Genomic DNA, 27,710 nt, shown 5'->3' with positions numbered 1-27,710 from the left:
AACTTGTGAATGTGTCCTGGTGCAGTAAAATCAGATAATCACAGTTCAGTTAGTCATGTTATATAAGTGAGATTTGTAAAGTACATGATTTATTTTACCCATTGGGGGAGTAATAATCCTCACTATTGGTACCGCTATCTAGAGTGTGCATTTAAAATTAAAGTTAAAAATCAAAGTTAATACAGAAAAGAAAATCAATCACTTACATTTTACACACAGCAAAATAAATGTAACAACTAGAATTTTGCTTTAGTCTTCAAGTTGAGTTGAGCAATGTGGCTGCGCTCCGTATTTACTGTGCAGTCCACATAGGAGGTAGTCCTTTAAATGGTGTGACATGGAGTACAATTCTGTCATCCATCTCTTAGGTATGAGTCCTAAAAGTTATTTATTGTATTCAAGATTGGATGGCTCCTCCAAAAGAATATGTCGACGTATTTCGGATCATGGCCTCCTCAGGAGAAGAAGGAAGTGCCTTAATTGTCTGATGGTGTGGTTGGCTGTCGGTGTTGAGATGACCAGGTGTGCAGGGTACTTGTACATGAGTGTGCACGGCTGACTCTGTCGGAGATGAAGGTTGCAGTCTGGAGCGGAGAAAGCCTTCATCCGCTATATATCTGCCCGGCAGACTCACGAGGAAATGAGAGCTGCGTGGTGAGCTGCGTGGTGCGCTGCAGTTAGCAATCGGATCGCACTAAAAAGCGGCAAAAACATGTGTCCGCTGTGTTAGGTTAGGGATGGGATTAGGTTGGATGTGCGGCAGAGTCCTTCGTGCGCTGGAGCCTGCCTCAATGTAGATGGCGCCTCTAGGAGTCCATCGTTTCATTCGAAACAAGTAGAGTGACCTCGTATCATCTATGGATGCTTGTCATGTATATCATGTGCTTTAAAATCACACCTATATTCCAGTGACTAATTGTAATATAATTATTGAGGTACTAATTTCTGTATAATCTTTTCACACAATATACCATATATATGTTTAACTTGTTTCAGGCCCAGGTATAGTGGGGTCATTAGGCCACGCCTCTAACTAGCCTCAAGACCTTCTGAGGCAGTCAGCCTGGAGGCACAGTAGGAGTCAAAAACAGTTGAGCACCTGCCTGTCAGGTACAGGAGTGGGCAAGAAACTGAATATAGGGGTACAGGGTGACAGCGAGATCCCAACGTGTTGAAATAGGGGCTTCTGGGTGATTTTACAGTAAGGCAAAAATTAAGTGCTTCAAAAGAATTACTTAGACTACAAGAAAATTGTTAGGATTGGGTGATGTAATTTCTCCAATCACTGGCTAGTTTACAGGATAAATCTGGCACCACCAACAGCCCCCCCTGTAACATTCTTGGACCTTGCAAGACTGCACCTGAACAGGAAGACATGTCGTTAGCCTCCTTGGCTTAACAACTCACTCCGCCACTTCTGAAACGCAGGGCTGCACCATATTTATAAGAATATGGTGCTGCCCTACATTTACCCCTGCGCAGGAACTAACTTTAGCAGCCTAGTGCCAACACAGGCACCCTGCACCATAGTGCAAGGGTGTCTGAGTTATGGAAATATTTTTTATGTACAGGAAGGTCCCCTTCCTGCACATTAACAATCTTTAAATGCCGTTTTGTAACTTTTATGTGTGCTGCTTAATGCTGCATGCACAGAAGTTGCAAAGCAGCATTTCTTTTTTAAAATATTTGCTTGTGTGCAGGAGCAGGACCTTCTTGTAAATAAACAACCATTGGCCGTTTGCTGTTTTCACATGTGCTGCACAACGCAGCACACATGAAGACAGCAAAAACGTGGAGAAATTAAACAATCCTCCTTGTTGCGCCAGGGTAAGACCAGGTTTTCCGTGGTCTTAATTCTGGCACTGCGCCTCCCTTGTAAATAGGAAGCAGCGTCAGAATCAAAGGGTGTTGCGGTGCCCACAGCAACACCCATTGCCCTCCCCTTTCACGCTAAGCATAGCGTGAAAGGGGTCAATATTTGCAAGGCAGCTTTAAGCCACGTTAAGTGGCTTAACGCTGCCTTGTAAATAAGGCGACGTCCCTATCGGATTCCCAACGTCATTGAAAATGATGTGATGGCGAAAGGGGCTTGTAAATTTGCCCCTGGGTCTCCAGTTGGCAGAGGTTTGACCCCTGCCCAAGTAGGGACCATAACCCTAGTCAGGGTAAGCAAGATACACACTTTAAAGTAACTTGTGCTCACTCTCTAGTAGCTTGGCACAGAACAGGCAGGCTTAAATTAGGAGACAATATGGAAAGTATTTTTGCATGACAAGCACACGGTAACACAATTAAAATACCACAAAAAGACACCAGACAGGTTTAGTAAAAAAGGAAACATTTATCTGCATAAAACAAGATCAATACAATAAAAATCCAATCTGTAGAAGTTGAGATACGAATTTTCAAAGAATAAATGCAAAAACAGAGCACAGACCATGCAGAGTACACTGAAAAATTTCCTTTGATGGACCAAAATGTTTCGGCAAGAGTCATGCAGTCGGGTCGATGCATCGAGGTTGAGCCTCGCATGTGGGACCTTGGATCGGCTCTGCATTGGATTCAAACCTCGGTGTCGGGAATTCGAATCAGCAATATGTCGTTGAGCCGTGCAGGGATGTCTTAGGAACAGCACTGCATTGGTGTTGAAGGGCACAGCATCAGTTCAGTGCAGCAATGAAGAGGCATCTGTTTTGTCGAAAATCAACTACAGAACTCACTTTGGAGGCCCAAGACTGATGGAGGCACCTCAGGCAGGGGTAGGATTCACAGATGGTAGAATCCAGCAGCTACTGCAGAATTGAAGGAAGTCTTTTGAAACCCTAAGCCAGGAACCCCTTGGAGTCACTCTCAGTTCAAGTGAGATGTGTTTAGTCCTTCGCCTCCGCTGGGCAAAGATCAGCAGACAGTAGGGCAGCTCAGCAAAGCAGAGAAGCAGTTCCTCAGAACAGTCATTTAAGGCAAACTGGAAATCTTTACAGCACAGCAGTCTTCACTCCTGCAGAGTTCTTCCCAGGTCCAGTAGTGTACTGATTTGTTAGGCTCAGAGCCCAAGTGCCAATATCTAAATGGCCCTTTGAAGTGGGGGGGTGACTTCAAAGCAGCTTCTTGAAGTGCAAAGGTCCCCTTTCAATTGAAAAATTATTGCAAGGAGAGTGTATAATCATTGCTGTCTCATGATGTAATTGGATAAAATATATGAAGTGGATTAAAAAGAGGGATGACTTTCCCACATCGCAGTGCGACAGATGGGGTGAGTCAATGTGCCCTTAGGTATACTTACAGTATGAGCTGTGTGCTGGGGCGGTGCACAGCATCTGTTTGCACGCACCAACAACAACATGATTTTTGAATAAAGCATTTACATAAGGGAAGGAGTGCATGCTCTACATATGTCTCTTGCTTTGCAATTTCTAAAAGTGGCATTTATAAAATAGTAATGTCAAATCTAACTTAAGCCCTACAGAGGATTTATCATTACCATTCCAAAGATATGAAACATGATTTAGCTACTCCTTTCTAATCTTGAATTACAGCTTAATAGTGTTTTAAGGAATTCCCAATGCAAGCCTATGAGAGGAGTAGGCCTTACAGTAGTGAAAAACGAATTTAGCTGTTTGTCACTATCGGGAGATATACAACTTAAAGGTATATGTACTACCTTTTAGTTACACAGCACCCTGCCCATTGGGCTACCTAGGGCCTTCCTTAGAGGTGATCTATGTGTAATAAAAGGGGGGTTTAAGGATTGGCAAGTGGTTTGAAATGCCACGTTGCAGTGGCAGTAGACTGCACATACAGGCCCTGCAATGGCAGGCCTGAAACAGGTTTGAAAGGGTACTTGTGGGGGTGGCACAATCAGTGCTGCAGGCCTACTAGTATCATTTAGATTACAGGCCCTGGGTTTATGGTATACCACTTTACAAGTGACTTACAGGTAAACTTACAGGTAAACTAAATATGCCAATCAGGTTTACACCAATGTCACCATGTTTAGTGGAGAAGCACATGCACTTTACCACTGGTTGGGAGTCGTAACGTGCTCAGAGTCCTAAGGCCAACAAACGTATACAACAAAAAAGTGGAGGTGAGCAGGCAAAACGTTAGGGGAAGACCACCCTAAGGATGTCAGGTCTAACAGCATGGGAAACACCCAATATCCCAACCCCATTTGTGAAAGAAATAATCTTCAAAAGATAGATCTCCCAGTAGATGAAACATGAACAGCATGAAAGAATATATATTGTTTTTCTCCAAAAGACTGCAGTCCTTAAGACATGACCAAATCAATCTGGTCTAACCACATAACAGCCAGGGTTCCAGTTTACACACCTCAATACCATTTTGTCAATTTATAATCATCTCCCAATAGAAATATATTTTGGAACAAATGATTTTTAAATATCCTCAGCCTATTATAGTAAAATTAGTAACTTTAAAAAAAATAGCAGCTGAAATCAAATGAGGGTCAATAGCAGGCTGCTAAACAATGGAAATCCAGCCTAAAGAAACATGTCTGTTCCAGCACCTAGAGGCATGTTACAGGCTGTTCACTATCTTCTGTCAGAGTTCTTTATCAGGAGAACAAATACTGCAAGACTGCCTTCCTACGAATTGGAACATCTAACATCTTCTCTAGTAAAACATGATTATCCCGAACCAAAACAAACCCTTGGCTTCTAGCCTGCCCTTGGAATGTTAGTGTTACACTTTGCCTCCATATCTCCGTTTTCACTTTAGTAAGACCAAGCACTATGGCAATGCAAGAGAGAGAGCACATTTTCTGCCATCACCCACCTCCTGACTGTATATTAACAAGACCTGTGTGGCGCATCTTCTCCTAATGAACTGACAGCGCCATCCACCTTCAACTAATTCACTGCCTGGTACTTCTTATGAAACAAACAGTACCTACCAAACAAAATGATATTTAGCATGCCAGTGTGCTCTTATTATTCTATGCCTATTGGTGTGATTAATTAATGTTTAATGATTGTCTCTACAGAACACTGACTGGTAAATATAAGAATCTTAACCACCTTAATACATATACCCTGGTCAGGCTGCAAATCTAGTCTCAGAGAAACTATGCTCAATCCCTGGTAACTACAGCACAAGCAGGTTGTGTTCATTTCAAGGAGCACCAACTACATTAAAGTAAAGAGCAAGCACAATAACACTGGCAAACTAATTTGGAAAAAATAGCGAAAAGGTTGATGAGCAACAAGACACATAAGTTATTAAAACTGGATAAGAGGGCCCAAAGATATGAATGTGTCATATTTTAAGGCAAAAAGCTCCTAGTAAAAGTAAAATGCTGTTGAGTTCGTGGTTGACAGGATCTAGACATGATTTCCGGCTGACCGCAATAGAGCGATGGTCTCATGCACCAAAGCAGTTCATGCACATGAGAGTTAATAAGTTAGGAATAGACGCATGGATTGGAAGTCAAAATCCTTTGGTAAAACAATGTCCAAGAGTGAGTCAGGTGAAGGTCCCTCAAAGTCGATTACACTGTCGTCGAGCTCCTGCTTGCCTGATTGAAGGAGGGAAGACCCGAGAAGTGTCAGTTAGGGGTCAGAGATAGAATAGAGTAGGAACCCAAGTAGGAGCAGAGGGGGGGTGAGGGAAAGACGAGGAGGATGGGAAAAGACATCACAAAGGATTGAATTGTGAGAGAAGGATGTCAAAGAGGTGGGCATGGAAGAGGGTAGGGATTGAGTATGGAGGTAGGGAAAGAAGGGAGAAGATAGCATGGGGTTGCTGTAGGAGGTGGAGAAGGAGGTACTAGGAAGGGTTGAAAGGAAATGGCAGCAGCCAAAGAGTGGTAGGACAGGGATCAGTATGTATCAGTCAGGGTTAAAAGCGGGTACAGGAAACAGCAGGGGTAGTTGGATGATGAAGATGGGATGGAGGTAGTAGGGGGATAGAAGACATGGACTGAGAGCAAGGGCTAGGAGGAGACAGATCATGAAGAAGCTAATGTGAAGTAGGGAAAGAGAAGGAGGGAGGGGCAGAGAGCTGTGGTTGCAGTAAGAAGTAGTGGGAAAGCTGTGGCAGGGAGTGCGAGGGCATGGACAAGTAGGACAGGAGCTATAGGAAGGGTCGAGGAGGAAATGAGTCAAAGGGGAAAGGGAAGAGAATGGATAGAACTAGGAGAAGCAAAGGCATAATGCAGGAGGGGAAGGTGTTAAGTAAATACAAGATATGAAGGAGAGTTGATGAAGAATTGGGAACAGGAATGTTAATGAAATAGTCATGCTAACTGTCCTATACCCCACTCAGATGACTAATCTCTGCTAAGTGGCCAGCTATTAACTACACCCCAGCCATGATATGTCCTGGGGTCAGATCATTGTCCTCTGGCAGACAGAGTTACCAACTGCAGCCAAGGTTGTGTATTGATCCCTGGAAATAGTATGAAAGGCAAAACTGCTTTTAAGCACAACATACACCTTTCCACAATGGAAAATAATTTAAAAGTATTTCCCTGGCATTTTCCCAAGCAGAGATATTTTATTCATGCCACAGACGTTAATGGAAATCTACTTCTAACATTTTTGGGAAAAAGTCACACGTTCATTACCAAACAAATTTCATGTAGGAAAAGTTATTCCACTACCTGGGATCCCTTAATGAAAAAGACAAACCCCTCATCCGACTCGCATTTGAATCACAACTTTATGACATGTGACAATTATTTTGTTTCTATTTTATTCAGGTAATGGGATGACATAACATAGAGCTGGTGCAAAACAGGGTAGATGCTTCTTACTGAGTTATATTATAATATGAAATGTTTCTGTTTCAGGCCTCTCTTGCTGTATGTGTATATCTCTACCTTTTCTTTTTCATAAATTAAAAAACACTTTCCTTTTTCTGGTCTTTCTATAAACCACTGATTTGGCTTCCGATTCCTGAATGTAAAGAATTTAGAACAGGCTGATTCTATAAAGAAATTACTTTGCATGCCTCATTAATTTATTTACCCATGAATAACAAAGCAAGAAGAAAACATAAAAAAGTCTTTACACAACAATCCAAATATGGGAATTTTAAATTTTGATGCACCGATAAACAAATGAAACAGAGAGAAGTCGTACTGCCCATTGAGTCTATTTTGGAACACATTTTGTAATATAAACCAGTAGGAGAATCAATAGAGGAAGAATATTATTCACTCATATGTATAAAATTCATTATAAATACCATTTAGTGTACACTATTCACCCAACGATTGAAAACCGAAGTTGAAATGCAATGGTTCAGCACTCAAAACTGTTGTGTATACAATGGAGGACAATTCCTTTAGGTCAGATAATATAAAAAGATGGATTGTAGTATATGTCTTTGCAGCATTGTCTGGGTCTCTTACCATAGTGAGGGATGATGCTCCATGCCATTGCTGATGCGTAGAGTGCACCTATCATCCAAAACATGCATAACCAACTGAGATGCTCCCCCCGCTTCTCACGACAAAGGAATTCAGAGTAATAGGCAAACACGATGGGGAGGGATCCACCAATTCTGTTTAAAAAAGAAAAGCACACCTATCAGTACAGAAGATTGAATATAAAACAGTGGGAGGTACAAAGTGAGTGAGAGGCAGAGAATTAGAGACAGCCTGGGTGACTCAAAAGGAGAATGGGGGTGACAAAGAAGTAAATAGTTAGAACTACCCAGGGACAAAGAGAGAAAGTGAGTGAGTTATCAAGAGGGAGGGCAAAAAAAAGAAGGGAGTGAAAAAGAAGATGAAATACGAGATATGTTAAAAGAGAAGGAGAGAGAAGAGATTTGGAGCTAATGAGAGAGAAGGATAGAGAAGTGGAGACAGAGAGAGAGTAAAAGAGAAAATGTGAGGCTGGGATCCCACAAATGTACATACATGTATGTCTTTTTGCTTTCATGATTGTGTATGTTGATGGTGGTTGGTATTCCCTGAAGAGGTGAGTTTCCTGTTTCCTTTTGAATCCTAGGAGGGTTGGATCAGTTATATAACTTGGTAGCGAAGACTGAGAAGGCGTACCTTATTTTTGTTTCTTTCATGCACATTTTGTTTCGAGTCCGGTGATGGCCTTGTTCCTGGTATGTCGCTTCTTGGCCAGGTATACCAGTGTATAAGTTGTGATAGCCTTCTGAGCACTGCAGAAAGGTATACCTTGTCTGAAATCCTCTTCCAGAAGCAATAGTTTTGCTTTCTTCAAGGGAAGAGTTGGCCCAATGCTGACTTTAAATCTCCTGTCAATGTACTCTTTGCAAGTGAGTAATGCGTTAACAATAAATCCAAGTAATTTTGCATTGCTTTTCAGCTGAGGGTTTAAGATGTTTAGAATCTTGTTGGAGAGACAAGCTTAGGGTTCTGGTTGTTTAGTGCAGTTGCAAATAGGAGGAACTTTGCCTTTGTTAGGACGAACGTTAGGTTGACATCCAACATTGGGTCAGTGAATGTCATTAGCTAAGACGGTTTTAAGGTATGGTGGAGGTCACCCAGGATACTGATTTATCTTGATGAGGGATCAGGGAGGTTCAATGTAAGGATGAAATATGATGAAAGGAGGATGGATCCATGCAGTTCACCACAGAAGTGGGAGTGCCTCTGGGGTCTTGTGATTTCTATCTGCATGAACTGTTGGTAGTTGCTAATGTAGGAGCTGAACCATTGCAGGACTGAGTTATAGAACCCCCTGTATGTTTTCAGGAATGTGAATCAATGCTTCACGGTCAGCTCTGTTGAAGACTGTGAGGAACATGACTAGGATCAGAAGACACTGGTCGGTTCTGTGTTGGTGAGTGGGACATATTGCACTATTTGAAGAGTAGCTATTTTATTGCTGATTTATGGTGTGAAGTTGGATTATCAGCCCTTGCATGTTTTTCTTGTTGACCTGCTCCTGCATTTGGGTGGAGACTACATTCATGGTGATGTTTCTGATGAAGTGTATGTGGATGTTGGGGTGGAATTTTACAAGGCTGCCTTGGTCCAACGACAGTTTCTTGCAAAGCTGGAGTATATGCTTATCTTGAGGGTATTTGGGAAGGTTGCTAAACTGAGGGAGAAATTTACAATGCTGAGAATGGGTGTGAACGCTTCTTCTTGAGATATAATGATGGATGATGTTAGAATGTTGCAGCAAAATATGTCAAGGGTAAAATGTTTATTGAACTTGTATTTTGACCATTTATTTAACGAGTTATCTAAAAGAAATTGTGTGATAGGATCAGTGATTGGCTATATGTTAGTAGAGTGATGTCATGTACAAAAGAACAAGTTACTTACCTTCGGTAACGCTTTTTCTGGTGGATACAGTATCTGCCTGTGGATTCCTCACCTTGTGAATATCCCCTGCGCCAGCAACATTCGGAAACTTTTGTAGCAGTCCACGCCGATGTGGTCGAAGGCGACGTCACAGAGACACGGCTCCGCTCGCGACTCCGCTGACGTCACCGGCTCCATAAGAAGACCCCATCGGCGTGATGAAGTCAGTTCCGCCCCTTTTTTCCGTGCCTTTGAGGAACACGGACGGACTGACAGCAATATGTACATAAACAGTATACACAGTACACAATACGCATATCAACACACACAGTGTGGAGAATAAACATCAAAGCAATAGAAAAAACATAATGCCCTTGACAGCAAGAAACACATTTGAAACCATCAATAGAATTACATCCATAGAATTACTGGTATAGAAGGATGGACAACGGGGAGGCGGGTCGGTCAGTGAGGAATCCACAGGCAGATACTGTATCCACCAGAAAAAGCGTTACCGAAGGTAAGTAACTTGTTCTTCTGATGGATACATCTGCCAGTGGATTCCTCACCTTGTAAATAGATTCCACAGCAGTCCCCACTCCCGGAGGAGGGTGTCCAACCTTCTACACCAGAAAATCCTGAAGAACAGAACGAGCAAAATGCCCGTCCCTCCTCACCTCAGCATCTAAGCAATAATGTTTTGCAAAGGTGTGAAGGGAGGCCCAAGTTGCCGCCCTACAAATGTCCTCCACAGGAACACCCCTAGATAAAGCAGACGTAGAAGACTTTGCCCTGGTAGAATGAGCCCTCAAACCCTCCGGAGGCTCCTTACCAGCTAGGGAGTAGCAGATCTTGATGCATAGTACAATCCATCTGGAAAGGGTGCGCTTGTGCACCGCACGACCCTTTCTGCAGCCAGCAAAGCCCACAAAGAGCTGGTCATCAATCCTGTAGTCTTTAGTCCTGTCCAGGTAAAAGCTCACCGCCCTCTTAGGGTCCAAACGGTGAAGCCTCTCCTCCTCCTTGGAAGGGTGAGGGGGAGGATAAAAAGAAGGAAGGGTAATGGATTGCCCCAGATGGAAGGGAGTTACCACTTTAGGCAAAAACGCAGCCCTGGTCCGGAGCACCATTCGTTCAGCATGCACAGTCAAGAATGGGGGTTTAGAACTAAGAGCTTGAAGCTCACTTACCCTCCTTGCCAAGGTGATTGCAATGAGGAAAACCGTTTTAAACGATAACAGCCTCAAGGGACACTTATGCAAGGGCTCGAAGGGAGAACCCATAAGATAAGTCAGTACAAGGTTTAAGTCCCATTGAGGTACAATAAAAGGAGTAGGAGGAAATTTATTCATGAGGCCCTTGAGAAACCTAAGCACAATAGGTGATTTAAATAAGGACGGCTGATCCGGCAGGCATAGAAAAGCAGACAAAGCCGATAAATATCCTTTAACTGTAGCCACAGCAAAGCCTTGCTGAGCAAGAGAAAGGACAAACTGCAGAATGTTAGACAAACGAGCCTTCAAGGGATCAATTGACCTCTCTCCACACCAGAGAACGAATTTAGACCATCTATAGGAGTAAATGGATTTGGTGGAGTGTCGCCTGGCCGATAAAATAACGTCCACCACATCCGGCGGGAGAGAAAAAGAATTCAGGTTGCCCCGTTCAATCTCCAGGCATGAAGGTGTAAGCTCTGGAGGTGGGGGTGTAGAACCTGCCCCTCCGACTGCGAGAGGAGATCTGCCCTCAGAGGGAGACGGAGCGGAGGGCACGAGGAGAGGTGGAGAAGATCTGTATACCACACCCTTCTTGGCCAGTCCGGGGCGACCAATATGACTTGGGCCCGGTCTTGGCGAATCTTCCTCAGAACCCGAGGAATCAAGGGTATGGGACGAAACGCGTAAAGGAGTCGTGAGCCCCAACTCAACTGAAACGCGTCCCCCAAAGCACCCTGCATCGGATACTGGAGACTGCAGAATGACGGGCAGTGAGCATTCTCGTGAGTGGCGAATAGGTCCACCCGAGGCGTCCCCCACGTCCGAAAGACGCGACGAACCACCTCCGGATGAAGCCTCCACTCGTGGTCGGCGGAGAACTGCCGACTGAGACTGTCCGCACGCACGTTCAGAACTCCGGCCAGATGATTTGCCATCAGACAAATCCGATGGTCCTGAGCCCAGGACCATAGACGCAGGGCCTCTCTGCAGAGACAAAGAGACCCCACTCCTCCCTGTTTGTTTATATACCACATCGCGGTAGTGTTGTCCGTCAGGACTTGAATAGTCTGACCGCGAAGAGAAGGGAGGAAGGCCTTGAGTGCCAAACGTATCGCCTGTAATTCCAGAAGGTTGATATGCAACAACCTTTCCTCCGGAGACCAAAGACCTTTGATCTCCAGATTCCCCAGATGAGCACCCCACCCTAGAGTGGATGCATCCGTTATCACTGTGGCCACCGATGGAGGTAGATGAAAGGGCTTTCCTTGGGACAGATTGCCCTCCACGCTCCACCACGTCAGATCCGCTGCAGCTTCTCCAGAGATCCTCACAGACTCCCTGAGATCTCCCCTGTGCTGATACCACTGCTTGCGGAGGCACCACTGGAGCGCCCTCATGTGCCAGCGTGCATGGTTGACCAACAGGATGCAGGAAGCGAACAGACCGAGCAGGCGAAGGACCTTCAGAACTGGAACGACCGCTCCGCTGTAAAATAAAGGAATCATTTCCTGAATGTCGAGAATCCTTTGAGGAGGAGGGAATGCTCGACACACAGTAGTGTCCAGTAACGCACCTATGAACAGGTTGCGCTGAGAGGGCACCAGGTGAGATTTGGGCACATTGATCGAAAAACCCAATCTGTACAACAGCCGAGTTGTATCCTGCAGATGGAACAGCACCTTCTCCGGCGACTCCGCCTTGATCAGCCAGTCATCTAAATAAGGGAAAATCGAAATCCCCGACCTTCTGAGATGGGCTGCCACCACCGCCATCACCTTTGTGAAGACTCGAGGTGCCGAAGTAAGACCAAACGGGAGGACCGCAAACTGATAATGTTGCGACCCTACCATAAACCGGAGATACTTCCTGTGCGACTTCAGAATGGGGATGTGAAAATACGCATCCTGCAAGTCGAGCGACACCATCCAGTCCTCCTGATTCAGCGCCTGAAGAACCTGCGCTAGGGTGAGCATCTTGAACTTTTCCTGCCTCAGGTAAAAGTTCAGGATTCTGAGGTCCAATATCGGACGCAATCTGCCGTCCTTTTTCGGAATCAGAAAATACCGGGAGTAGCATCCCTGACCCCTCTCCTGCTCCGGAACCACCTCTATCGCACCTTTCTGAAACAACTTCAGGACTTCCTCCTGCAGGAGAAGACGGTGGTCCTCCGAGCAAGCCCCTTGACAAGGAGGGTAATTTGGAGGGAATTCCCGAAAGGGAAGGGCGTACCCATTTTCTACAAGATCCAGAACCCAGAGATCTGTTGTTACAGATTCCCAATCTTGCAGAAAATGGGTAAGCCGGCCCCCCACAGGACCAGCATGATCCGGAATGTCGAATCTAGGGCTGTTTTGCGGTGGTGGGAGGGGCTGAGGAAGAAGAAGAGGAGGAGGAGAGTTGACGGCCACGTGAGCGACCTCTAAGTCTTCCTCTATATCCCTTGGAGCCTTGCTGCTGTTGCTGCTGCTGCTGGGTTGGCCTATAAGAACGAAAACTCGCCCTTCCAAATCCTCTGTACCTCTTGAAAGTACCTCTCGGCTGGGATTGAAGGCCCAACGACCTAGCCGTAGCCTTACTCTCTTTGAAGCGCTCGAGAGCAGCGTCAGCCTTCTTCCCGAACAGACCAGACCCATCAAAAGGTAAGTCCAATAAAGTAGACTGGACATCAGAAGAGAATTCGGAGGACTTAAGCCATGCACCCCTCCTGGTGGCAACTGAAGACCCCATGACCCTGGCAACTGAGTCTGCTGTATCCAGGCCACTCTGAATAACCTGGCGAGCAGCCGCCTGGGCATCCGATAGAACCTCATTGAAGCCTCCTCTATCCTCCTCTGACAGTTTTGGCGCCAACTTTTTAGCCGAGTCCATAAGCGCATGGATATAGCGCCCCAACAGACAAGTCGCATTTGAAGATTTTAATGCCATACTGGCTGATGAAAAGACCTTCTTGGCCGATTGGTCTACCTTCTTTGCCTCCCTGTCCCCTGGGACTTGAGGAAATGCCCCTTTCGACCATCCAGAACAAGCCGCCTGAACTACTAGGCTTTCAGGTGAAGGGTGTGAAGATAAAAATTCTGGATCCCCTGGAGCCACACTATACCTTCTTGCGACTACCTTGGAGACTGCAGGAGCCGAGAAAGGCTTGCGCCATACATCCAGCACAGGTTCCAAAATTGCTTCATTGAAAGGCAACAGAGGCTCTGAGACCGCAGTTGGAGAATGCAACACCTCAGTTAAAATATTGGACTTGAATTCGGTGGATGGCAATTGAAGGTCCAACAACTCCGCAGCCTTTCTAATCACTGCATGATAGGGTGCTGCGTCCTTAGAGGGTTCGTCTGATGGTGGAGTGATCTCCCACTCCGGAGACAAATCCAGACCACTTGCCTCCTTCAATTCGTCGAACACCTCATCGGATTCGACCAATTCCCCCTCTTCAGCCTCTTCCATCAGAAAGCGTCTCTCCTCTAGCACTCTCTGCGCCTCCCTTCTCGAACGGATCCGCACCTGCGGCGTCGGCGGCGCCGTGATCGAATCCGACGGCGCCGGCAGAGGCGTCGAAAGCGGATCAGCTGGAGCAGCCGGCGTCGAACGAAGTCGAGTCGGCGCCGGCGAAGAGGGAAGCGGCGTCGATGTTCTCGGCGTCGGCAGCTGCCAACACGGCGCCGCTGGGAAGAACGGCATAAACGGTGCTTGAGGGTAAACCTGCGGCACTCCCAGATTGAAAGCCATCGGACCCATCGGACCCATAGGTGCACCAGAGGTATACATGGCCCGTGAGAACACCCCATACATTGCATTGAGATAATGCGAGGGGTCCTGACCTGGAGTAGGGAAAGCAGGATACTGGTCAGGTAGCACCGGACTCGGGCCTATCGGCGCCGACGTTGGAGCAAGCGGCGTCACAGACTCACCCGGAGCCTGACGATCCTCATCCTGGGCCGGAGTCGGAGACGGAGCCGGAGGACTTGCAGGACCTGGAGATGGAACCGGCGCTGGAGATGACACCGGCACCGGGGATTCAGCCGGAGCCGGCGAATGCACCGGAGAAGATGGAACCGGAGGCGAAGTCGGGACAGGAGAGGGAGACACTGACTCTCTCCGACGTCGAGCCGGCGATTTCGACTTTGACGTCGAAGCTTTATGATGCGACGAATGCCTCCTCTTTTTCTTATGCTTCTTGCTCTTTGAAGCATGTCCCGAAGTCGACTTGGAAGCCGACCTCGACCTCGACCTGGATCTTCTTCTTCCTCTTTTCTCCTTCTTCTTCATCCGGGCGATAAAGAGCTTTGCTTCTCTCTCCTTAAGAGCCTTCGAGCTCATTTTCCTGCAACTCGAACAACCTCCCACATCATGGTCCGAGGACAAACACCAAACGCAATCGTCGTGCGGGTCGGTGATGGACATGTGCTTGCCACATTCACGGCAAGGCTTAAACCCAGACTTCCTTGTCGACATTTTTAGAAGATAGACAGAGAAATCCAGAAAACATACAAAGTAACCAGAACAGCTACCAGTAACGATTCCCGAAATCTGTTGGCGTCGTCGGCGCAGAAAAAAGGGAACTCACGTCATCACGCCGATGGGGTCTTCTTATGGAGCCGGTGACGTCAGCGGAGTCGCGAGCAGAGCCGTGTCTCTGTGACGTCGCCTTCGACCACATCGGCGTGGACTGCTACAAAAGTTTCCGAATGTTGCTGGCGCAGGGGATATTCACAAGGTGAGGAATCCACTGGCAGATGTATCCATCAGAAGTTGCAATTACTGCTATTCTGTGGGTTTTAGAAAGGGAGCACAATTAGGAGCATATAAAAGACTAATTATCCTCATGAAGTCAAATTGTAACTGTTTTCCATTCCAAGCATTGGCAGAAGAAAACCCTATGGCACTTCATCTGTGGAACAGCGTTGATTCCTCCAATCCTCCTTTGTAAACACAAGTTGACTTCAATCAGGAATTAATATTTCATGCTGATAAAGAAATGGAAAAAATGGTAACACAAAGAAAGGGAAGTGGTCAAAATCTATGTAGGACTAACCTTGAGACTGGCATCATGTGATTATTTCAAAATACCAGGTGATAAAAAAGGGTACTGGAAGATAAACACTCTCTCCAGCACACATTAAAATCTACGAATATGTTTGAGATGTATATTTTTTCTGATGGCTTTCATTTTATTGACTGAGACACCTGACACCTGTGAGTAAATTGTGATGTGCAGATTTAACAGCAACAGTCTTCAATAAATGTCAAAACAAACCACAGGCTTTGAATAGTGTGCATCGACTGTGAAAGAAGCAGACAGAATTTACGCTTTTGAAAAGGGACGAGGGAGAAGTAAAGAAGACTTACACAGAGCTTTCCTATATCAGGATCCACACTGAAAGTTTATTGTTTTGAACACATTCTGTGAGAAATCAAGAAAAAGGAACATACCCAAATCCAGAAATAAGGCGACAGAAGAGGAAAAGTCCATATCCCTGCATGAAGGAGGAGACGAATGCAAAGACGGCATTGATGATAAGTGAGATGATGAGGCATTTCCTTCTTCCGATCTTGTCTGCCAGGCCGCCCCACACAAAGGCTCCCAGCATCATTCCAAGGTAGACGATCAATCCTGTGAGAAGGGGAAGACTGCTGTGATTAAAACCCCCAACATGGGTCACACAATATAAAACGAGAAGGACTTTGCTAGGTACATGGTTAAGATAAATACTGTTGTATCACCACCACTTGTATACATCAAAAAGCCTTACGTAAACAACCCATATAAGCAATACAATCTAATTGATCTTATCTTGGTGAATAACTTGCTTATTTCATTAACCAGATTTTAACTGCTGATAAAATGTTTTCTTCTTTGCACAAATTGTCTACATAACATTTTTAAAGGGAATTATTCCTACTGGTGGGCAAAAGGACCAATCGAAGCACATCAAACATTCCCTTCATTAAAGCCCTCGTTAAAAATGGGTTGATAAATAAAACGTGCAATATTTGTCCTGTTACTGCATATATCGAAATTATGAGTTAATTATCAGAAGGTCAAATCTGTGAATATTTATTAGGAAGAACTACCCAATGAATACCAGAGCATGTGGATTTTGGTGGCATAAACACCAAGAGCTGAATGTTAGTCCCCAAATGCACGTAATGGGCATTTCGTGCTAGATAAATAGCGACCACCTTGGCATCAGTTTGTATCATGTTTGATATTTATTGCATGCAATAAAGGCTAACTCATACTGACGGCCTTAAGGTGTATTTCTATTTTTTTTATATATTTATTTTAGTTAGCTAGAGGAACATCAACTGTCTCACCCTCAGCTCAGATAACATGGAGGTGGAAATCTTCAGAAAAGAAACCTTATTTTGGAACTCAGCCTGGTGACCAGCCGAATCCAGATCAGCACCCACCCCAGCTAATCAACCTATGAACCCAGGGATAGGGATAGACTAACAAGTATCGATGACCAGCCCAACCAACATGATTCACTCCTCTTTCCACACCACCAAGATCCTCAGGAAAAAGGTTCAAATAGCTCCTCTAAACACCCAAAGACCATTACTCTGGCTCTTATCACAAGCAAACTGGACTATGGCCACATTCTCTAAGTAAACATTGTACTCAGCTCACCAGAAGGTCCTCCAAAGTGTAGCAGCCAGTCTTACGCTCCCACACTTCACACTTATCAACTCACTTCTCACTGATCTCCACTCGCTCCCTATCTACAAATGCTCACTTTTCAAGGTCCTCACACACATTTACAAAGCCCTACACCTTCTAGCACCACATACCTTAACAGCCACATCAGCTTCCACACCCCGACCAGAAACCTTCCCTCTGACAGCCGCCTGCTCACCCACGTCTCTTCAATCCAAAATGTCAGAGCCGACAGGTGCACTTAATTGTACCTAGCTCCTAAAGCCTAGAACAACCACCTTCCTTGAATTCTGCCAGAAACTGAAAACCTAATTTTTAAATTAGGCACCTGTCATAGCCAGCACAATGCCTTCTTCCAGGCCTGAATACCTGTCCATGTGAGATGTGCGCTGTACAAGTAAACATACCATACCATACCATACCATAACATGACAGTTTTAGAAGGTCAAACAAACAAACAAAAGAAATCCAACAGTTCCTGAAAAAAGATTGAATGTCTGCTATTTGTACCAGAAAGTAATTAAAAAAAGAAGAAATTAGCACGTAATGGTGCACTTAATGGTGGAAGTACTCCTTATTCCATTTCTAGTGCACCCATAAAAAAGACAGAGCGGCTTATTTACAGGCACCTTGTGCCGCCCGTACGTCACTTTTCCCATGTTAAAAATGACACAAAAGTGGCGCAAGGGGCTTGTAAATAAGCACCAGAGAATGCAGTACAGCAAAAGGAAAATAAGTAACGAAAAAGGGAAGGTTTTCGGGAGACGGGTTGGCAGGGGCAGGTGAAATGTAGGGGAGATACAATTAAAAATTGCAGGTTAAGATTTTCTCTCTAGTTAAAAAAAAATTAGGGGCAGGAGTTAGATATATTTGGAGGTAAGAGAGAAGCAAAAATGAAAAATTAAGGTGAGAAGGTCGGAAGGAGTGATGGATTTTGGTTGGTTATACAGCTAGAGACAAAAAAGAAGAAACATGAATAAGGCAGTGGGGAGAAGAACGAGGAGAGATGAAAGATGAAAAAAACCTGCTTCAGTTAATTATTTTTCCGCGTTTACATTTTGAACTGATCATCAACTCCTGTCTCCTAGATAATTAATTATTGCTTTTAATATTGGGTGGTTTAAACGTTCAGCCTCAGTGGTTTCTCAAGCTCCTTCACTATCAGAAAACTATGAGATACAAGAGTTTAATAGACACTTAAACAAAAAGGCTTTCTGTAAATCATATAACATACCTTTGGTATATTTGGAGGGATATTTAGGCAATGTTATGATTAAGGTGACTATTTGAAAGGTCCACTAAAGCTTGGCAAACAGTGGATAGTGAATCAATGAAACATTTTCTACAAGCAGATACAGATACAAGTATGGCTAGGTGGATAACTCAAAGAAACACCTACCGCTGTTCAAAAACAATATTTTTCGTATTCTCATATTGTTAGCTTTCCGAGTCCTTTTCTGTGACGGAGATAACAGGATCGTAGAATTAACTTACTCAAAAAATATTTTCAAACAGTAGAATCTTTTTCTGAGACGGGCCAGTGGCACACTGCTTTAAAAGCTGCCAAAGACTCGCGAGGAATAAACACCTGCCGGAATACACTATGCAAAATCAGGAGGGTAATTGTATCAACCACCTGGGCGGAAAGCTGGCTCCGTGCAGCCGATCTGAGCAGCAAAGAATGTTATTCATTTAGAACAGGTACTGTATTACACGCCAGCACGGGTACATAAATGTAACAGGGCTATCTCTAATAAATGACCAGGTGCTGCAGGGATAACATAAGAAACTGGCTTCACACGACAAGCATAGAAAAGAACTGGGAGGCTATGTTAAGATTGATGTTCAAGGGTGAGTCAGTGTTGAGGGACTTCACCTAGAGACTAATATTTTGGGCAGTAAACTACATGTGAGCAATTAAAAAAAAAAGTTATATAAAATTATTTGTATTGCCCAGATAATAGTCCACTCTTTAATAACAGGAGTAAAAAGAGGTATTCACCCCTTAGTTCCCGCATTGGAAGCAAAAAAGGATTCGAAAGGTACTCAAGTGTTGTTATGCTTTGAAAAATGGCACGCTGAAAAAGTTTGCAAAAATATGGAGTTTGCTTGATTTTATGATCAATGAAGCACTTTAATACTTGATGAAAGGGGGTAAAAGAACGAAAAGAAGTTGTAGACCAGAAATCCATTTGATTTTCCGAATTATTGGTACTTTAGTTGTCTATTCTGGTTCGTTCACCTGAATTATTATGCGTATGTTACGGGATTATTAGTGCCTATATGATATATATGATTTTTGTATGTTCTTATGACACAATTTTGTATAATCAATACCTTAAATCAATGGAAAAATATAAAAAAGGGGCTTCCATAACGAGAGACAAAAAGGAGGAAAAATGAAGAAGGTAGCATAGAGAAGGATGAGGAGGGAGAAATGATGACTTTAGAAGTATGTGAAAGGAAAACAAGAAGTGAATTAAAGGGGAACAAGAGAAAGATGGTAGGTTCATGTGGCCTTTCCTTCTCCTCCAATGAAGTGAAAAAAGCATGGAACTACAGTGCAGTGGGATTTGTGCAATGGGCTAAGGAAATTAAACTTGAAGAACACAATTTCAAGATAAAAGGCATTCACCGAAGGGCATTTTAACACTTGGTGAATGCTAATTATTTTGGAACTTTTGAGGAAAGAGGTTAGGCGATATAGATCTACCAACTTAGTATTCAACATGGTTTTCTCAGATAACACATACACATGTTTATGTTGTACCTGAGCATTATACTCAAGCCACAAGAAAGGATGATAAACGTTAGCAAAATAAAATAAAAATAAGAAAGGAGCAAACAATTCGGGTATATTATACAAAAACAGAAAGTTCCGCTTTTCACTAAAATAGTACATTCCTTAAACCAAAACTTGCATGAACACTATATGAGGTTCAATTAGCCCAGTTGATATTTGTGACACATACTGTTGAATGTAACCTAATTCACCAACATACCAGGAAATATCAGCCAATCGAACAGAGGAGGGTATTCCTTCTCCCACCTGGCAGTGAAGACCTAGAACACACTCCCCCTGCACCTCAGAGCCTCACCATCGCTCCAGCAGTTCAGGAAGGACCTCAAGACCTGGATGTTCAACCAGTAGGCACAGGCAGCATGGTTTGGCAGAATGAACCCCACAGTGCCACGAGAACCTTACGGTGATGCAGCTACGCTTTACGATTAAATTCAAAACTGGATTCATATTCACATGCTAAATTAACAATATAGAAACTGGGAAAATAGTCGCATTTTATGCAAATTGCCCCACAATGTTTTTCTTTTACTTTTTTTCCCATTTTTGTTGGCACTATTCCTCTGCGCGCTGTGATACTGCTATTCAGTGCGACATTGCATGTACTCAGGTCCTAAAATGGTATTGGTACCATTGGCTTCACCCAATTGTTCTACTTACCTTCTCAGTAAGGCCATAGTAAGTCCATAGTACAGGATGCGGAATTGGACTTAAATGTCACATATTGGCTGCTGAGTGTATTTACAGCACCTACATGCGTTACAAACATATGAAGCTACCAGGAGGACCACCGTGCCATGGCTGGACTGCAGTCAATAAGCACTACAGTCACATATAGCTAGGAAAAGTGCTTTGCTATGTAAGGAAACCTATGTAAAAATTTTAATAACTCACTGTTAAAGTCTGCCTGGTAAATACAGAAGAAAGGATGAGTAATATATACCAAGAAATGGCAAAGCCACTAGGTTTCCCCTTTTTGCCCTGCCAATGTAGGCCTACTGTTTTTTCCATGCTGTTTCCTGGAGCAGTTGAGTTGTGGCAAAAATAATAAAATATGGTTATTAATGATGCTGAACAACATTTGCAAAAAACAAAAAGTCTGATGACACATGATTGCATATATATCTAGTACTAAAATGTGCGTTATTTCCCTTGGGAGTAACGTCCCCAACTGTGCAAAGTTGGAGACGTTACTCCCAAGGGAAATAACGCACATTTTAGTATCATAATCAACCTCGTGCTCAGAAGGGTTACCAACTCTGCACCCATTATCCTGATGAACCACGATCAAATTTAATTACATAAGCACACCAAGGAGTGCGAAGTTTCCACATTCCAATTGGATTCATGCATATATATATATAGTGACATTTGAGGTAATTTTATGTTTGCTTCAATTTACCTCAAAGTATTGGCTTTGTGCAGGAGGTATTTCTTCCTGCATAACAGCATAAAAACAATCTTGCCTGCAATGCAGGCACCCTTGCACCTTGGCACAAGGGTGCCTGTGTTGCCGTTAGGCAGCAGATTGTGCACCAGCACAGGCAAAGAGAATGAATGCGCCATTTATTGGTAAATATGGTGCATTCCTGCCCTCTTCCTTACACCTAGCACAGCAAGTTGTATTCCTGTGTTGCATTGTGTAAAATATTGATAAATCTGGTCCTAGGTTTGAGTTGAGTGTGTTAAAGTATGCGGACGTAGTTTGCTTGCATCTGTAAGCCACTTAAAGGAGGCTTCACACGTCAAGCCTAGCCGCCTCTTGAACAGCGGCGGTCTATGCGGGTAAGCGAGGTGAGGCAGGGTGGGGGCGATTTCGACAGACTACAGAATAGGAATTATTTATTGATTATTTTTTTTCCTTTTATGTCGTCTGTCGACTTTTCCCCCGCCCCACCCCACCGCTTTTACCAGCACGGACCATCACTGCTCATGAAGAGTATGCAGTTTTCTTATGCCCCTGGTACATGCTGTTGAAGAAAGCAGTATCCCTATAGTGACCATGTTTTGAGCAGGGATAACATAGTTGACAGTGTGCGTTTCAGTGCAGGGCCAGATTGAAAGAAAAATTTAGTTTTTTTCTAAAGTGCAGCAAATGTTTAACAATCAATGAATTTCACATCGTGTATGATTTATAATTCAAACCACACATGCTCACACCACTGCACTGAGCTGGCCAATTTTGCATAACATTTTTCAACAGAGACAAATGTTTCAAACAAAACGGAATTCTCATTGTGCATGGAGGCCACAATCAGCAGCATTACTGCAATGCATACTGGGACCGTGAAGGTGAAGGTAAAGTTGCTGCCTGACTATTTGTTTTGACCGGCATAACTAGTATTTAAATGTCTCACTCAGTATAAACATTAGAAAAATTACATAAAGCTTATATTTTTCTCCTTATCTGTATATATTTAAAACTGTAATTATGGAAGAAAGCGCTTTTAATTGTTTTCTAGAGCTGCCTTAATGACTCCTGACTGATAATTAAAGTAAACAAAGACAGAAGGGCCATGTTCAAAATAAACGTACAGGATTTTATTTCAAGTTCTATTTCAGCATCATGTCTGGGTCTTTGCAGAAACTTAAAACGTGAACAAATGGCTGGTATTTTTCTGTGGGAAAGGTGGCAACTCCAGCAGCAGGAGCTGCTCAGCAGGCATTCACTGTCCCGTCATTTAGTGGGAGTGAATTCAATGTTGAGGAAAAAAACAACAGATGCTCCATCACAGAGAAGGCCCAGTTTTTCGCAGTGCTGAGTAAGAACAAAAGCCGAACTCATAAGCCAGTGCTGACTCTGTCTTAGCTTAATTTTGAAATGAGAGAAAGTAGCTTAGACGGAGGATAAGAGAAGCACACAGGCAAGAGTGGTACGTGGAGTTGGGGGAAAGCACACGTGTGAGAAAGCAATATGGGGGAAACACGAGGGTGTAAGCAACACGAAAGGGGCAGGGGAGAAGCACACTGATGAGAGAGAGCAACAAAACATGGAGCACAGCAGAGGGGGCAAGAGAAATACACGAAGGAGACAGCTGGCAAACAAATGCATTCTCATGGAGTGCTGAAACAAAAAAACAAAAAAGTAGCGCCTGAAAACTAAGTAGTGGGAAAACATAAGTAATGAGGCCATGGTCTAAAGGAGGGACAAACACAAGAAGAGGAAGGAAAGCCCACACCAGCTGACACACATAAAGAGAGCCAATAATAATGCCAATTGAACCAACCAGTGGTAAGCAATGGGTGGGCTCGAAGCCCATTGTAAGCTGCCAATAGTTTTTTACACAAACAAACAGCTTGCGCCGCATAAATAAGTGGCACACTATATATTTGGAATCTGTGTCCTCAACTTGAAAGTAGGCTTACATGTAAGTTAATTGTGTAGGTATAGCTATTTTCTTTACAGGACAAGTGTAGGTGTGATTGAAATATCAAATTTAATAGCTCGGTCCTTCAAAGTTATTTCCCTCTAAATTGTGAAAATCCGATTTAATGGTGAAGTCAGATTTTTGACAACTTAACTATGTAAAACTGTACTCCGAGCTGCCTGAGCCAAAACTTGCAAGAATCCAGGTCTGCCACTGATTGCACCTCAAAAACAGGAATAAACATCTTTGGCTGGGGAAACAGCCAATACAACGCGGCCGTTTCCACGCATAACCATAACCACGCATGCATTACAACGCATGCGTGGTTACAACGAAAAGCCTTTACCACACATACCTTTACTACGAAATTCGTAGTAAGGGCATGTGTGCTAAACTTAAAAGAAAAAAAAGGGGGGCATAAGGGGGGGTTCCCCCCCCCAAAAAAAGCATGGGATTAAAAAAGAGGACTTTTGGGGGCACCCCCCAAAATAAAATATTTAAAAAACGCACCAGTTTCCGTCATTAAAAGAAAGAGATGTGGAGGCAATCGGCGTCGTTACAGGAAATGGAAGGACACTTCCGCTTCCTCTTAACGATGTGGAACGTCACCAAGGAAGATCGAGGAGAGGAGAGGTAAGGGGGAATGAGGGGGTGGTGTCACGCAGGGGTAAATTTAAAGGGTAGATTTTTAGTGTGATATCCTTTAACAAGAAAATGCCATTAACATGCATAATTTAACAACGAAAATCTTTGAAAAAGTATGCGTGTTAAAGGCATTTTCGTGGTAAAGGATATGCATGGTGATGGCATTCGTGTTGTAACGCATGCGTGGTAAAGGCATGTGTTACAACGGAATGCGTTGTAAAGTCATACAACCCTTTGGCTGGGAAAGTTAAGTATCCTGTCTCAGAAGCCTAAAGAAAGCCTCAGAACCCAGTAAGGACAGAGAGGTGTTAACTAACTACTGATCACTTAGACAGGATTAGCTAGCTAGAAGTGGACAGGAATGTTTGGCAGGACAAAGGAATGCTAGCATGCTTATTTTGACTTGTAGATGCCACAGGCTTCTCATATTCGTTCCCAGAATCCACCAAGACAGTCAGGCTCTAGTCACAGTGAGAGAGTGCACCAGTTCAGATGCTGACGACAGCTCTGCCTGATTGTAGAAAGGTTCTACTATATTGAAACAGGGGTTCTTGATTCATTTTAAGTTAAGGCGAAGGTGCAAGTGCTTCAAAAGGAGGTGGGGGACTGGGAGAACATTGTAAGGATTTGGTGACAGAATCAAATCACTCGCTTGTGCACAGGATAAATCTGGCACGTTCACCATCGCCTGCTCAGAACTATCCTGGTCCTGGAAAGACTCCCTGGAAAAAGGAGGCCATGTTCAATGATTCTTGACTCCTGCTGGAAAAAAAGGGCTCACCTCAGGACTCCTACATCCTGCTGGTACCCAGGGACTGAGACTTCTCTTCAATCGCCAAGTGGTTGGCCCCCTGTTTCAGTGATGGAAAAAGAAGACTCCTGCAACTCCAAGAGAGCCCAAATGACCACAGAGGACTGGCCCCTTCAGGATCCCTTGCAGATAGAGCGAAATCCGATTCCTAAAGGCCTGCTATGAGGGGCAAGGGGCTGCAGAACTGTCCAGAAGCAAAAAGCAGATGGATAAAAGTGCAACATTTTTATAATCTCTGGAGGACCAGGACAAGTGCTGAGGCTTTCCCAGGGAGGTCGCTGCAAAGGCAAGCAAGAAATCCAGGTTTGTCCTACTCCGCTGCAACGAAAACAGCTTCAGTGGGACCTTGCAGCTAAGGTATGCATATTTGTGTCGCCCTACCTGGTTACAGCATCTATCTTTGCCCCACAGCAGGATTTAGATTTCAAAAAAAGGAACTAAATGGATCATTTAAATTCTGGAAGGATGTGCTCTGCTGGGGTGGCAAAGGGATGTACTCCTCTGCCCTGATGGACTACAGCCCACCATATTTAGAGGTCTCCACCTGCTTGGCAGAGACAGCTAAGCCTTCAGAGGAGCCACTGCCATGAAGGCACTGAAAGTCTGCTACATGTCTATCATGTTTCATGCAGCCATTCAGCAAACACCTTTGTTTTACAAAAATAACCTCCCAAAGTGAGAGAAGTAATTTTTCTTTTCAGTCCACCCAGGTTTTTCCAGGCAGTCTCAAACATAACAAAATGTACCATAAATGTTCCACCCTAAATAGGTTGGATGGTCTAAGGTACTTACACCTCCAGACCTAAGCCTGTCAAGACATCGGTGTAAAGTTCCACTGGCAGAGTCACAGGAGACACCACCAGCAGAAACATGATTGTCCACCGAACTCTAAATAGAGTTAAGGTTAACATATGTGTGTCAGATGGAAGAGAGTTCCTGGCTGAAGTAGATGCCCCAGAAAACGATTGTTTGTCGGCTACGTCGATCGTAATTTTAGAAATGGGTGTTACTTGATCTGCTTAAATTTGTCAGAAGATTTGCTAGGTAAAGCAGGCATTGGTCATCCAGACCTTAAATTGAAGTGTGAATTATATGAGGATGGCTTTAAGAGGTGTAATGGATTCTTTCGGTACTCCAGCAAGATTGGCGTTTCCAAAGTCCAGCCTAAATATGACTACCAAGTGAATGGCTGTTTTGATATATTATGAGGGAATGATTTGGCAGAAATTCTTTTTTGAAGAAGAAAATTGTTTGTTTTTGCCACTTTGCTGATACGTGGGATGAGTGTGAGAGACAAATATACTGCTACAAATAAATTACTGTACGGATTTACACCAAACTTTCAAAATCACACAGTCTCAGCACATTTTTACATTCCTGCCACATTTGGTGCAAATACGTTCAGTAGTTTGGACTGCAGATGCAAGCAAAGTTTCTATGCATGCTAAAATAGAAAAACTCATTTTTATTTATACCTCCCCTAACTTTTTCCCCCGCACAGAACTACATGAAAGTTAGCATGATACTTTTGGGTCCCTCCCACCAGGGCCGGACTGGCCATATCAGGCACCGGGCATTTCCCCAGTGGGCCGTCAGGGTTTGGGGCCGGTTTTGGGCCCCAGGGGCCGATTTTGTTACAGGGCCGTTTTGTCAAAAACCGGCCCCTGGTGAACAGCTCGGCCGCACCCCTAAACCCCTGGGGAGCTGGCCAAGCACTCTGCCAGGGCCAGTTTTGGGTCCCAGTCCGGCCCTGCCTCCCACAGGGGGCTTGTGGCTATGATTGCTCATGCTTCCCCTTATATGCCATTACTTTTTGTTTTTCAGGACACGGAGACTGAGTCCCACATACTGTAATGGTGGCCACAACATTTTCCCTGATATTGCAATCCGCCAATCAGATCTTTTCATATCCGCAGATCCACTGCAGGATCCGTTGACTCAAAATGGATAGTGGGAGAAAAAGCTCCCTCAGCCAGTGAGATCTATGTACCTTTTAAATCTTTTGGCATGGCAGACGTCTGAGGTACTGGTACCGTGGATACAGTGCTAATAATACAAATGAATGAGTAAAAGACAAGCATGTATCGCTCTATATATATTTTTATACTTACTAGAGCAATGAAAAATAAATAAATATACTTAAATAAACATAATTAAATACAAAACATTATATACATACATACATATATGTTTAACTTTAACAATATATCTATTTATAAGTAGATCAATACATCAATAACATATAAGATGATGAGTGTATTATTATGGGTTTGCCTATAATAACACATATGTGCAACAATGTACCATTATGATTATAGCAATTGTATGTATTAGAGCATCACTACTGAAATATTGGTGAACGAATACAAATTATAAAATGTATTAAAAAATGTAATTAAATTTAAAAAAACATAATATTGAATAAAGCAAACCTTAATTTGCAGAAAAAGCTGACAGCTTGTGTTTTTGAATATGTATCTATGCATATACATATTGGAATTTATTTAGTACAATTTTATATCTCTTGAAATTGCTCCATATGCCTATCATGTTAAAATATCTATGTATGTACAAATGTTATGTGTACATATCTTATGTCGCTACACATATATATATAGTTCCCTCCTGCTGCAGAAAAAAAGTTAACTAATCTCCACAAAGGTCATGACTTATCCTATTCCTCTTCTGAAATATCCCCTACCTCCACTCTTGGATTCATCCTAAACCTCTTTCACTACTTTGAAATCCCAAACGACTCTTTCCAAATCTTTCCCTCCTCAATCCATCTTTTCTCCTAGTCATCCAACTAGCAGGTCGTCTGACTCATCCCAAACTTGTTTTACTAAAGTGACTTCCGGGAATGAGAGGAGAACTATTATTTGTAATAGGTGTGGCAGTCCTGGGCAGATTAGCTCAAGTACCTTGTGTGGTGCAGGAATGCTATCTGTA

At 43.7% G+C, this 27,710-nt stretch overlaps 1 protein-coding gene across 1 annotated transcript in view; it reads right to left on the bottom strand.

Annotated features, from left to right (window-relative positions):
• Window positions 1–27,710, bottom strand: part of SV2B (synaptic vesicle glycoprotein 2B) — a 701,510-nt gene that overhangs the window by 274,580 nt on the left and 399,220 nt on the right. The window contains exons 3-4 of the mRNA XM_085644488.1: window positions 15,910–16,090; window positions 7,376–7,527 (exon numbers count right to left, since the gene is read on the bottom strand). Of these exons, the coding sequence (XP_085500614.1) occupies window positions 7,376–7,527; window positions 15,910–16,090 (333 nt within the window). The remainder of the gene's footprint in view (window positions 1–7,375; window positions 7,528–15,909; window positions 16,091–27,710) is intronic.

Source organism: Triturus cristatus, chromosome 3_1, assembly GCF_964204655.1.
Source record: "Triturus cristatus chromosome 3_1, aTriCri1.1, whole genome shotgun sequence".
In the NCBI taxonomy this organism is placed as follows: Eukaryota; Metazoa; Chordata; class Amphibia; order Caudata; family Salamandridae; genus Triturus; species Triturus cristatus.
The sequence above is the reverse complement of the archived record's forward strand: the minus strand, read 5'-3'. Positions and strand labels throughout refer to the sequence as shown.